The sequence below is a fragment of the Notolepis coatsorum genome (assembly GCF_963971535.1).
Source record: "Notolepis coatsorum genome assembly, chromosome: 9".
Lineage (NCBI taxonomy): Eukaryota > Metazoa > Chordata > Actinopteri > Aulopiformes > Paralepididae > Notolepis > Notolepis coatsorum.
This window is the reverse complement of record NC_140173.1, coordinates 99,366,480-99,379,577: the sequence shown is the minus strand read 5'-3', so window position 1 is coordinate 99,379,577 and position 13,098 is coordinate 99,366,480. Positions and strand designations below refer to the sequence as shown.

At 46.1% G+C, this 13,098-nt stretch overlaps 1 protein-coding gene across 1 annotated transcript in view; it reads right to left on the bottom strand.

Annotated features, from left to right (window-relative positions):
• LOC311234246 (calcineurin subunit B type 1) overlaps positions 1-7,642 on the bottom strand; it is an 87,992-nt gene extending 80,350 nt beyond the window's left edge. The window contains exon 1 of the mRNA XM_084321378.1: positions 7,504-7,642. Coding sequence (XP_084177504.1) covers positions 7,504-7,506 — 3 coding nt within the window. The 5' untranslated portion in view covers positions 7,507-7,642. The remainder of the gene's footprint in view (positions 1-7,503) is intronic.
• Between the last annotated feature and the right edge of the window lie 5,456 nt (positions 7,643-13,098).

The following is a 13,098-nucleotide window of genomic DNA, read 5'->3' as shown; positions in this document are numbered from 1 at the left end:
GAATGACGAGTTACGGCGTTTCCGGCGATTAAAGTGTTAAGGGGGGCAAAAAAAGCCCTTGGAAAAGAATGTTAATTTCTAACCCTGACAGGAAGAACACGTGTGAATTCTTTAAATGGGTGGCATTCCCCTTTAACTCATTCAGCGCCGGCCATTTTCCTCATCCTGTTCTAGCTAGGCCACGCTTTAAAAGATATGAGTGCGTGGGGTGGCTACGTGGCGTAGTGGGCAAGGCGCTCGCCACGAATGCGGCGACGCTGGGCTCGACTGTTCGATCCCAGCGCTCCACATTGCTTTCAGTTTAGCTGGTCGTCCGTACTAATACACATTGGCCGTATTAGGGGGTGGGAAACTGAAGGGTGGGGATCGGGCGTTGTGGACAGCGACTCCTACAGGTCGGTTGGTGCGCCTGCGCAGTAGAATCAGGAAGTGTCGGGGGCAGCGTGAGCCTCCCACGCATTACTCCTTGCCACTGAGAGATCGAGCTGCGCAGGTGAAAAGATGCGACTGCTGTTACCTCAAGTACCGGAGGGGACTTGTGCTATGTATGACTTAGTCCACATTGCAGCCGGCTTGTGGGAGGCAAGAAACAACGTTCGTGACAGGGGAGGGTTGAATTGGATGATACGAAATTGGGATGGGAGAAAATATAGAAAATGGGAGAAAAAGTGGATCAAAAAAAAGATACGAGTGCGTCACCTTGTTTGTAGAGCTATATCTATATTCTATATTATAGCTATGGATACAATACAAAATCATTTGACAGTAACAATCTTCTGTCCAAGATGCAAAAAAGAATAAATTTTTTCATGAATACGTTTGTGCGTTATCCCGTGGTGAATATAAGTATAGTTTGAGTGATCCGGGTTAATTCCTGGATAGCTGAGTTATCTGGCGCTACGTGAATTCCACTAAAAGCATTGGTGTTTCATCCCTGGACACGCTACTATTTCCAAATCAAATGTATATAATAGGTATTATGTTTCATAATGAATGCATGAAAGGGGGGGGGTCGTTTCTAGGGCTGGGCGATATATCGAGTATACTCGATGTATCGCGGCTTGTTCTACATGAGATGTAGTAAGTTATTATATCGTGAACATCGAGTATATGTTGTCACGTCGCGGCCGATGAGACTTTAGCGCAGAGCTGTCCTCTCATTTCATTATAGACACATGACCAGCGTGGACCTTAAATGACATGCAATTGTAATTTCATTAGACAGACCAGCGCGGACCTTTAATGACATGCAATTTAATTGACGCAAGCAATGGGCTAACGTTAGCTGCTAACCAAGTTATCCATGATGACTAGGCTAAGCTAGATGCTAACCCTGGAAAACGCTCAAAGCGGACTCCACAATACTAGTTCCATTCGTGAGGAAAGGGGGTGGGTTATATTGACGACGCTTGACAACAGAAGTTTAAACATAACTTCATATTTATTGGTTATTCGTTTCTTTATATCATCCAGTTTCCATCTCCGTGTATTAAACTCTTCCTGTTTACATTCGAGTGTGACATCACCTACGGCAGCTTAGACGATCAAAATGCAAACCTAGAACAAAACCCGAGGGGGGGGCTCTCTCTCTCTCTCTATTCAATGATTTAAAGTAGCCAAACGTTACAGTATAAATACTAACTGGATAGTTGATGATATAAACATTTAATTTTCATGGTTTAATAATGCAAACATATGTTGCAGGGACTTATTATAATCATCATATTGGCGTGACTGTATGCATCAAAGGGTTAAATCAAGCATTTTGTGCTTTAGAGGAAATGTCAAAATATCGCGATATATATTGTGTATCGTGATATGGCCAAAACATATCGCGATATCATTTAGAGGCCATATCGCCTCAGCCCTGGGAAGCCCACTGAAACACCATGTAGCCAGTGGGAAGCCCAGTGAAACACCATGTAGCCAGTGGGAAGCCCAGTGAAACATCATGTAGCCAGTGGGAAGCCCACTGAAACACCATATAGCCAGCGGGAAGCCCACTGAAACACCATGTAGCCAGTGGGAAGCCCACCATGTAGCCAGTGGGAAGCCCACTGAAACACCATGTAGCCAGTGGGAAGCCCAGTGAAACATCATGTAGCCAGTGGGAAGCCCAGTGAAACATCATGTAGCCAGTGGGAAGCCCAGTGAAACATCATGTAGCCAGTGGGAAGCCCACTGAAACACCGTGTAGCCAGTGGGAAGCCCACTGAAACACCGTGTAGCCAGTGGGAAGCCCAGTGAAACATCATGTAGCCAGTGGGAAGCCCACTGAAACATCATCCACTGAAACACCATGTAGCCAGTGGGAAGCCCACTGAAACATCATCCACTGAAACAGCATGTAGCCAGTGGGAAGCCCACTGAAACACCATGTAGCCTCCGAAGCCCACTGAAACATCATCCACTGAAACATCATCCACTGAAACATCATGTAGCTTATTTGTGATACTAGACGACACAAAATCTGACTGGACAGGACAAGTTAATTTGGTGGAAGAAATCTCTTCATCGCAGAATAGAACATATCAGTCACTTGATTCTCTTCCAGTCCAGGATCATGAAGACTAGCCTCCTCCACGCTGCCTGGAGAGAGAGGCCTCAGCACAGCCAGACTCATGAAGACTAGCCTCCTCCACGCTGCCTGGAGAGAGAGGCCTCAGCACAGCCAGACTCATGAAGACTAGCCTCCTCCATGCTGCCTGGAGAGAGAGGCCTCAGCACAGCCAGACTCATGAAGACTAGCCTCCTCCATGCTGCCTGGAGAGAGAGGCCTCAGTACAGCCAGACTCATGAAGACTAGCCTCCTCCATGCTGCCTGGAGAGAGAGGCCTCAGTACAGCCAGACTCATGAAGACCTCCATGCTGCCTGGAGAGAGAGGCCTCAGCACAGCCAGACTCATGAAGACTAGCCTCCTCCATGCTGCCTGGAGAGAGAGGCCTCAGCACAGCGAGACTCATGAAGACTAGCCTCCTCCATGCTGCCTGGAGAGAGAGGCCTCAGCACAGCCAGACTCATGAAGACTAGCCTCCTCCATGCTGCCTGGAGAGAGAGGCCTCAGTACAGCCAGACTCATGAAGACTAGCCTCCTCCATGCTGCCTGGAGAGAGAGGCCTCAGTACAGCCAGACTCATGAAGACCTCCATGCTGCCTGGAGAGAGAGGCCTCAGCACAGCCAGACTCATGAAGACTAGCCTCCTCCATGCTGCCTGGAGAGAGAGGCCTCAGTACAGCCAGACTCATGAAGACTATCCTCCTCCATGCTGCCTGGAGAGAGAGGCCTCAGTACAGCCAGACTCATGAAGACTAGCCTCCTCCATGCTGCCTGGAGAGAGAGGCCTCAGTACAGCCAGACTCATGAAGACTAGCCTCCTCCATGCTGCCTGGAGAGAGAGGCCTCAGTACAGCCAGACTCATGAAGACTAGCCTCCTCCATGCTGCCTGGAGATATGAGAGGCCTCAGTACAGCCAGACTCATGAAGACTAGCCTCCTCCACGCTGCCTGGAGATATGAGAGGCCTCAGTACAGCCAGACTCATGAAGACTAGCCTCCTCCACGCTGCCTGGAGAGAGAGGCCTCAGTACAGCCAGACTCAACACTCTGGACCTTACAGAGAGACAGAGCACTGCTGCAAAGCAACATCACATTTCCAATCAGATCTTTCTTTCATAGATAACTAACACTGCACACCTCAACTAACCCACTTCCTACTTCGGGACAAAAGGCTACTATGTATGATGTAGGGATCCGCTGATAATAGGTCTGCAGACAATCCACATTCAAGCCATATTCAAGCCACATTCAAGCCATATTCAATCCACATTCAAGCCACATTCAATCCACATCGACTGATTAAAAAACAGAAATCGGTCAGATATTTATTTGCACAGCCAATATTTTGCTAATTGTAGAGTTGAAATTTGTGTGACCTTTTTGTGAACATTTGTTTAGAGGACTTCAGTTAACTTCTCCTTTTGATTTATGTAGACTAGTAGTGTCTGTTATTAGCTACAGCAGGGGTGGCCAACCCGCGGCTCGCGAGCCGCATGCGGCTCTTTGCCCGTCAATGTGCGGCTCTTCCATCCATTAAAAAAAAATATATATATATATATATATATATATATTTTTTTTTAACCCTTTTTTTTTATGTCACTCATTCCATAAGGACGTAGAATACACATTTAATTTTTTTTTTTTTTTTTTAAATGGTCCATTTGCATGTTCTTGGTATCTGAATCTAGGGACATATGGATCAGTGTCAGAAATAGTTACTAGGCTTGAGTAAATTGTAATGAACCAAAGGAGAATATCAATTGTATTTAAAAAAATATATATATTATCTTTGACTGTGAATAACACCATGCTAAAATTGACCAGACCTGAAAAATCTAAGCAAATGAATAAAGGGAAGATGATTAAACAGAAGGTTTTGTAGATACAGACAGTACTGAATTCTGCCATCTTTTTTATAATGTAAATTTCTCCACCATTTTTTATCGTATTGCAACACCGTTTTTGCAAGACGTTCACAGAAAGGTAGAGAAACTAACTGTGTTCTGTTTTATGGCAATAACGTTCAGGTTTGTGGGAGATAATCCCAAAAAATAAGAGAAAAAAAAAATCCAGAAGTCAGATGATTGACAGGGGCTGGTGTGAGCTGGGTAGGGTAGTTTTTCGAAATTCGAAAGCCCCGAGTCTCTTCCTTCAAAAGACTACACTCACTTTTGGCTGTGCCACTTCCTCCTGTCAATATGCACCGGTTTCCGACTCAATGCCCTGAGATTTCTATAATCTTATATTTCACTAATAACAGTTAAAATAATTGGTAAACAAACGTAATGCTGAAAATATAAATTTTTTACTGTATATCTCGGGCTTAAGAGGTTAACCCTGTGAGGCCCAAATTAAAAAGACATTAGCAACTTCAGAGGCCAGAGGGTGGGACATATAAACACATTTACTATCAAATAGCATTGTGAGGCTGAACAACAGGACCAATTGACTATATATGTGCTTAACATTTTTTAAATAAACATTATTTTTTTAAATGGCTAAAAGTGATTTTGTAATTTTGCAACCGTGGGTCTCACAGGGTACTTTTAACCCTGTGGGGCCCAAATAAAAAAGACATTAGCAACTTCAGAGGCCAGAGGGTGAGACCTATAAACACATGAAGGGTGCCGTGACTGAAAAAAAAAGATTGAGAAACGCTGGTATATGGTGTGGCTCTTTGTGGTACCACAGTAATTTTTGTGGCTCTTAGTCTCTGACTGGTTGGCCACCCCTGAGCTACAAGAACCCACCCCCCCACACACACACACACACACTCATGATACGCCTTCATCATCTAAAGATAGACACGTTTCAAACAATCGGTATCAGGCGATAAAAGGTGGGAAAAGATTGGATATCGGTATCGGCTTTAAAAAATAAAACATATCGTTGCATCTCTGGTTAGTAGCGACCCGTGTCAAATGATGTTACGTATCCATCTATAATCTATCTATGTAGCCACGTATGCTTTATTTGCCCAGATTTCTTTCGGTCTAGACGAGGAGTCTGTCACCTCTTGGGGCTCATGCTGCACTATCCTGGGCTATGACTATGAGTGTGTTTCATGTGTGTGTGTGTGTGTTTCATGTGTGTGTGTGTGTGTGTGTGTGTGTGTGTGTGTGTGTGTGTGTGTGTGTGTGGGGGGCGGTCTGTACCAAAGTTAGGAGTCAAGTGAAAATATGAAAATAATTACCAAAATCTCCACAGGCTCAGGGCCCCTAGTGGCTAATCCTCTAAGCCACTTCTCTCCCTCACGTCTCACCGACAACAGGCTTCTGAGGGCCCCTTAATACTAAGTCAAATAACAATACATTAATACTTGTGCTTTTACCTAGAATTGATAAGAGCCAGAGAGCCTATATCCCACCTAATCCCGTACGTATGAAAACATTAAGATCACGGCTCTGGTGCGATGAGGCGGTCAGTGGTACACAGCAGGACTGGGAGAATAAATCCAGATTGAGTGGGCTGGTTTTGAACGGACCCGATGGATCATGAGTCCTGCTGTAGGAGTCGCCGTAGCTTTTAGCTCTGTATACGTGGGCGGTGCTCGATGGGCAGCATATGGTCCCTTTAGTATCAGATCACTCCACTACATGCTCAAGCAAACTGTGTGTCCCCCCTGCCCCAGAACACCCTCGCCGGGGTTGGATCGCCTTCCTTCCTTCATTCTGACAGCCATCAGACTTTATAATGCATCACTGAGGCTGAGCACAGGGTGACAGTAACGTCCATCTTCCTGGACTTTTAAACCAACATTGTACAATTTTACACTTTACTGTATATTTCTGTATATTTTTACTGTATCTTACTATCTTTTATATTAGAACATAACACATGAAATGTATATCCCAGACCGTATTTTATTCTTATTCCTGACTTTGTTTTTGTCTACCTAAATGTTTACCGTTTACTGTGAGCAATTTGTAGTGCCAAATTCCCCTCGGGAATGGGATGAATAACTCCCTCGGGATGAATAAAGTATTTCTATTCTATTCTATTCTATTCTAGTATACATTTTGACAGGCCTTGCGTTTACATCCTGGCTGAGGGACTTAGTGGATGCATTATTCACAACATACTAGCTATCAATTTTGATCCTCTATTAAGTTCCCATGGGGTCTGGGCCAATGTGCTACATATATCCTTGTCAAATCTGATCCTGGCCCATGACTTGGGACATCCCCATTACACCTTATGGTCCAATGACCAAGTCATTAGGACAGCAAGAGCCAATACCAGCCGCGGTGGCAGCTTCGCTCCAGACCCGACAGGACGGATACAAATGTAGCCTCTCGGCCTGTTTCCTCGGAGCAGAGAACTAGACCTAGTGATCATGTTGCAACTATCAACAGAGCCACGCGGCCCAGAGAGAACCTGATCAATAAAGATGTCCTCACGGTGAGGGAATATATGGAGGCATATTTCCTGTCAACCTAAAGCCTGGTGATTATTATACATGGACTAGAATTAATTGGGCACACAAAACATATTACAACATATGCCCGAGCGAGCATTTCGTGTCGTTCACGACTGTATAAATCTAGGCGTCCTCTTCTAATGTGTGTTAATGCTATGATAATAATAATAATAATAATAATAATAATAATAATAATAATAGTAGTAATATAACAATAACAACAACAACAGTAAATGACATGTCGAGAAGGGATCAGATATATCTGGGCCATAGAGGCAGCAGGCTGCTGTCAGCCCCGGGGTATTTCCTGCTCGCCAGGGCGGTTTATATATATATAATATATATATTTATTTATATATATATATATATGTTTCGTCTTGTTTACTCAAAGCTCGACACCTCTGCATACAAACAAAACCCGTCAAATCGATACATTATTCGTACATTTTTAATATCGGCCTGCGTTGTTTGCGCGTTATTATCGGCTGAGGAAGAGAAAATATAATAAAGAGTCGCGTCTCTTACCATCTTGCCGGTTTGGATGATGAGATCCCGAATATGTGGTCGAAAAGGCGATATAAAAATAATAATAACAGTATAAAAACACGCCTCGTCGTAGATCTCTAAACCCAGCTTCTTGTATCTCCTTTAGCGACGCGTTCACTGCAGTGGCGGAGGGGAGACCCGGAGGGAGGGAGGGGGGCGGTATCAGCGGAGGAGGGAGGGGGGACAACTGGGGGAGGTGCAGTACAGTACATCCGGGAACTCGGTTTATCCCCCCCCCCCCCCATAACAGAACTATTTGTGTGTATGTGCACCTCTCAGTGGTGGTGTGAGTGCAGTGCGTGGTAAAGGGTAATACCACCTTTCTTTTCCATTTTTTTTTAAATAATTCACATGCTCTTCCTGTGTCTCCAGGACGCCTGTATATTTTCCCCAACGGAGTTTCACTTCCGCGTTCGGTTTGCACGATCTGATTGGCCACTGACGTTTCTCTCAGCGCCAATCGCGTTATTCCTAACAAACTGGTTAAGCTTGGCGACTCTTTCGAAGTCGCTCTTTCTTTTTTTTTATCTACTTTTTCTCCCATTTCTATTTTTTTTCCCATACCAATTTCGTATTGTCCAATTCTACCCTTCCCTGTCTCGAACGCTGTTAGGCCATGCCTCCCACTGGCCGGCTGCAATGTGGACGAAGCCGTCGCATCTTTTCACCTGCACAGCGCGATCTCTCAGCGGCGAGGGTCTGCGTGGGAGGGTCACACCACCCCCGTTGCTTCCTGATTCTGCTGCGCAGGCCCACCAACCGACCTGTAGGAGTCGCTGTCCACAACGTCCAATCCCCACCCACCAGCTTCCCACCCCTAACACTGCCAATTGTGTTAGTATGAACGACCAGCCAAGCTGGTAGCAATGCCGAGAGCTGGGCTCGAACCCAGCATCTCCTGCACTAGTGGCGAGCGCCTTGCCCACTGCGCCACTTAGCCGCTCAAAGTCGCTCTCTTTCGAAGTTGGTTAGGGTTAGGGTTAGGGTTAGTTGGTTACGGTTAGGGTTAGGGTTAGTTGGTTAAGGTTAGGGTTAGTTGGTTAAGGTTAGGGTAACAGCCTGCTGGCGCGATTGTTAGGAGTAACGCGATTGGCGCTGAAAAAAACGTCAGTGGCCAATCAGATTGCGCAAACCGAACGCGGAAGTGAAACTCCGTTGGGGAAAATATACACGCCTCCAGGACAGTTTTTGGTTATTCAGTTATCTGGGAACACGCACCATTTTTAGTTCAAGTCCTTTATTTGTCAAATACACAACAATACAGGGGCATTGCAGGTAATGGCGTGTTTGTGTTTCAAGCTCAGACTCAACAGTGCACAAGGGTAGGGTGGATTATCCCTGCTTATGGGAGTAGTGATACACAGCCACCTGGTAGCAGGATACAATAGAGTTGGATCTATCTGTACCCCCGTCTTTGGCCCGGAACGTCGTTCTGGAGGGCGTGCAGCAGGAGTGGATGGGGCCCAGGATTTACTAACCTGGGGGATGGTACTCTGGTCTTCCTCGCCTTCCAAGGCGGTCAGCAGTAGCTCCCCACACACTCTCACTTCCCCCAGTACCTCCGTCAGCCCTCCCACACCCGGTGACTGTCAGTTAAATAGTTATATTGGGCTTCCCTTTAAGCAGTACCCTTCCTTGACCATCTGTATAGACCCTTAATGAATATGCTGCGAATGGGGTGGAAGGGTTAAATAATTACACCAGTCACAAGTATTTACCCGGTCGTAAGGTTAGCATATGATCAGAAACAGACACACACACCGTGCTCCCAATTACGTCTACTTTATATAAAAGCCTGGTCAGTTATCAGTTACAAGTGGTACTTTATGTGATTCATATAGCATGTATTCATAAACGGCACCGGGTGCTCTCACTTGTATTGTAGGGGAACACTATTCCCATCATAGGCACCTCGTGCTCAATACATTAATAATAACCCCGCTTGGATTAGGGGAGACCCAGGCACAAAGTAAGTAGTTCAATGGGAATTCAAGAACGTCACAATAATACATCAATACAAAAGAAACCATTTAAATGTGGGCCCACGTTACCAAATAAAACCTACTCTAAAGCCGGCTTATAATGTTTGGGGTACCCCTAGACACTGGTCGTTAGCGTTCGCTCGAATGGATATTGTTGTGGGCACACGAGGTACCGTTGTACTTAGCCAAGATGGCGGACCCACTCTCATCACCTCTCGTCCGGGTGACAAGATGGCGTCGGGCGATCCCGGCGAGCACAGCCAGCGGGCTGGGGTAAACAGCATGGGCAGTGGTGAAACTGGAGGAGCGTGCTGTGTTGTGGCGACCTCTGCTGGTGGGGAGAGGTGTCCTCTGCGGCGTCGGGGAGACGTCCACTGCTGGCTGCTGTCTGCTGCTGGCGCGCTCTAAACTGTTTGGCTACCCTAAACACAGCTAAACTGTGGGTCTTAGTGCACCCTCCTGCTATCGTCTGTACTACTAACGCAACGTGGCTGTATGCACCACCGGTCTTCAGCGACGCGCGCCCGGTAGTATACTGGAGTCAATATAGCAGTATAGCAGCATGCTAATACACCGCACACACTACTACTATAACCCGGTATCTATGGACGTTAGTCCTTCTTTCCGTCTCGCTTATTCACACACTATCGCTTGTACTTCTAGGATAACACGTTATCTAGCAAGTACTCTCTATCACCCGTCGCTCTCCAACGGGGCTCTTCAACATAACTTCTCCAACGGGGCTCTTCCTGAGCACACGCCCGCTGCGACCGTTCATGTCAGAGTTCACTGTCGAAGAGGGCTTCCTGGTGCTCCGCCCTCCAGGTAATCATCTCTTGCTCGTTGCTTCTCTCTCCTCCGCTCCACCTGCCACCACTGCCACCTGCTGGCAACCGCCACTGATCCCACTATAGGACCACTCCAGAAAGGGAGAAAGATGCTTCAATGTTATGTTAGTGATCCATATCGAAGCCGGAGAAAGAGTAGCACCTCGCATCATTAGTAGTCCGGGCGAGATATCAAGAGGAACACTGTTTATCACACTTTATACACACACAGGGGAAGTAACAGTTAGTCAGCACTTCTGAATACTTAGCAGAATATTCAGGATGCTACACAACTATCTCCATTATCTCCTGAAGTCAAGAGAGAAGCCTCTCTGAACCCTCTCTGACTTCATGAGGCCATACTAATGTTAACGTGAGCTCTTGCACCCAAATTAAGTTTTTAATCTGGTCCAGCCTTGCTCACAACGCTATGATATTTAAATCTAATTTGGGCGTAAAAGCTCACACAAACATTGTATGGAGCAGGCCCATATTCTACATCCCATTGGAGGGTTCTCTCTCTGGTTTCTAGCTTTAGAAGAGAGTGGTGTGTGTGTTCACAAATACTGACTGAACTGCCCTGGGGCACAGGAAGAACATACTGACTTAACTGTCCTGGGGCACAGGAAGAACATACTGACTTAACTGTCCTGGGGCACAGGAAGAACATACTGACTTAACTGTCCTGGGGCACAGGAAGAACATACTGACTGAACTGTCCTGGGGGCCTGAACACTTAAGGTAACTAACTTGCGTTTCTCTGATTGGCCAGGTCATTTCTGGTCATGTGACATGTACGCCCAATCGCGGGACGTGACACGCCCCGCGGCGACGCGGCAGAGCGGAGCGGCAGAGAAGCAGCGGCGCATACGCAATCCCCCCTGTTTTAACATCGACAGTTAGCTCAACTCGTTCCTCAGCTTGCTGTCGAGCCTGCGGCCAGTTGGTGACAAGTTTGAATCACTTCAATTTTTTTTTTTTACGTTTAATTAATTAGCGTCTGTCTTTCTTTCGCCGGTTAAGTTTAGGCATTCTTTCGGAGTTGGTTAGGGTTAAGTTTAGGCATTCTTTCGGAGTTGGTTAAGGTTAGAGTTTGTCTTAGAGCATGGCAATAGAATGCCTGTCTTTCTTTCGCCGGTTAAGTTTAGGCATTCTTTCGGAGTTGGTTAAGGTTAGGGTTAAGTTTAGGCATTCTTTCGGAGTTGGTTAAGGTTAGGGTTAAGTTTAGGCATTCTTTCGGAGTTGGTTAAGGTTAGAGTTTGTCGCAGAGCATGGCAATAGAATGTCTGTCTTTCTTTCGCCGGAGCAGCAGCCTATGTCCGCTCTGCCGCGGTCACATGGGCGTCGTGGCCAATCAGAGAAAAGCTGAACGCAAGTAAGTTACCTTAAGTGTTCACGCGTCCTGGGGCACAGGAAGAACATACTGACTTAACTGTCCTGGGGCACAGGAAGAAAACATACTGACTGAACTGTCCTGGGGCACAGGAAGAACATACTGACTGAACTGTCCTGGGGCACAGGGAGAACATACTGACTGAACTGTCCTGGGGCACAGGAAGAACATACTGACTGAACTGTCCTGGGGCACAGGGAGAACATACTGACTGAACTGTCCTGGGCCACAGGAAGAACTTATGTGAATTCTTAAAATGGGTGGCATTCCCCTTTAAACTCAAACGGCCTATATTCAGGCCTACTTCTATGGCCTGCATACCTAAACTGCTTGCCAGGTCTTTCAGAAAGCTCATGTTTGCGTCGACACACCACTCAAGCAACAGATGGAGCTGATCTGACGTGAATCCCATGGTAATAGGTATTTTCATCATAAACACACATATCTACACATGTATCTCCCATGCTGTGAGCCTTCAGTGTTCTTCAGATTGTAGAATAGTTTATGCTGCAAGGATTGGAGAGGCCTTCTGTGTTCTTCAGATTGTAGAATGGCACTGGACTATATATCTGTGATACACTACACGACCAAGGTACCCATGTACATGTCAAAATACTTCCCAAAGGTCAGTGAATACCACGATCACAACACCAGAGGGAGCTCCACAAATCATGTTAAACCCAGATTCGGCTCAAACAAGGGACTAAACACGTTTCGCAATTATGCCACATCAATGTGGAACGCCCTACCCAAAGCTGTAAAGGAATGTGAATCACTACCCACTTTCAAAACCACTCTCAAGTCTCAAAGAACACCTACGGGAGGCTGCAATTCGAAACTGGCCCCTGTAAATGTCCTAACCCAACCCCCTCCAATGTACAGTAAATTACCAAGTATGGTTTTGTCAATATTCCAATGTACAGTTTTGCTTGTACAGTTGTACAGTGTGTGTCCCCCCCACCCACCCCTCCCACCCAACCCCCCCCCCCCCCCCCAACCACCTCCAATGTACAGCCCCCCCCCCCCCCCCCCCCACTCAACCCCACCCCACCTACCCAACCTCCTCCAATGTACAGTTTCTACGTCAAATGTATATACTCTCTTTTCTGGACTCTTTTTGTATCACAAACAGTACTGTATTTGCAAATCTGGTATGTCATAAATGTATAGATGTAGCAGTACTGTTTATCTGTATGTCGTGTATGTCATATATGTTATGATGAATTGAAAATGGGGGACCCTGATGTAAACAAGACGAAAGTCTTTCTCTGGTCTGCATCCCCTTAACAATTGTATGTATTGAGCTGTACTGTACTGTACCCATTCTGCAAGCTGTTAATAAAGTTTTCAATCAATCAATCAATCTGTATAT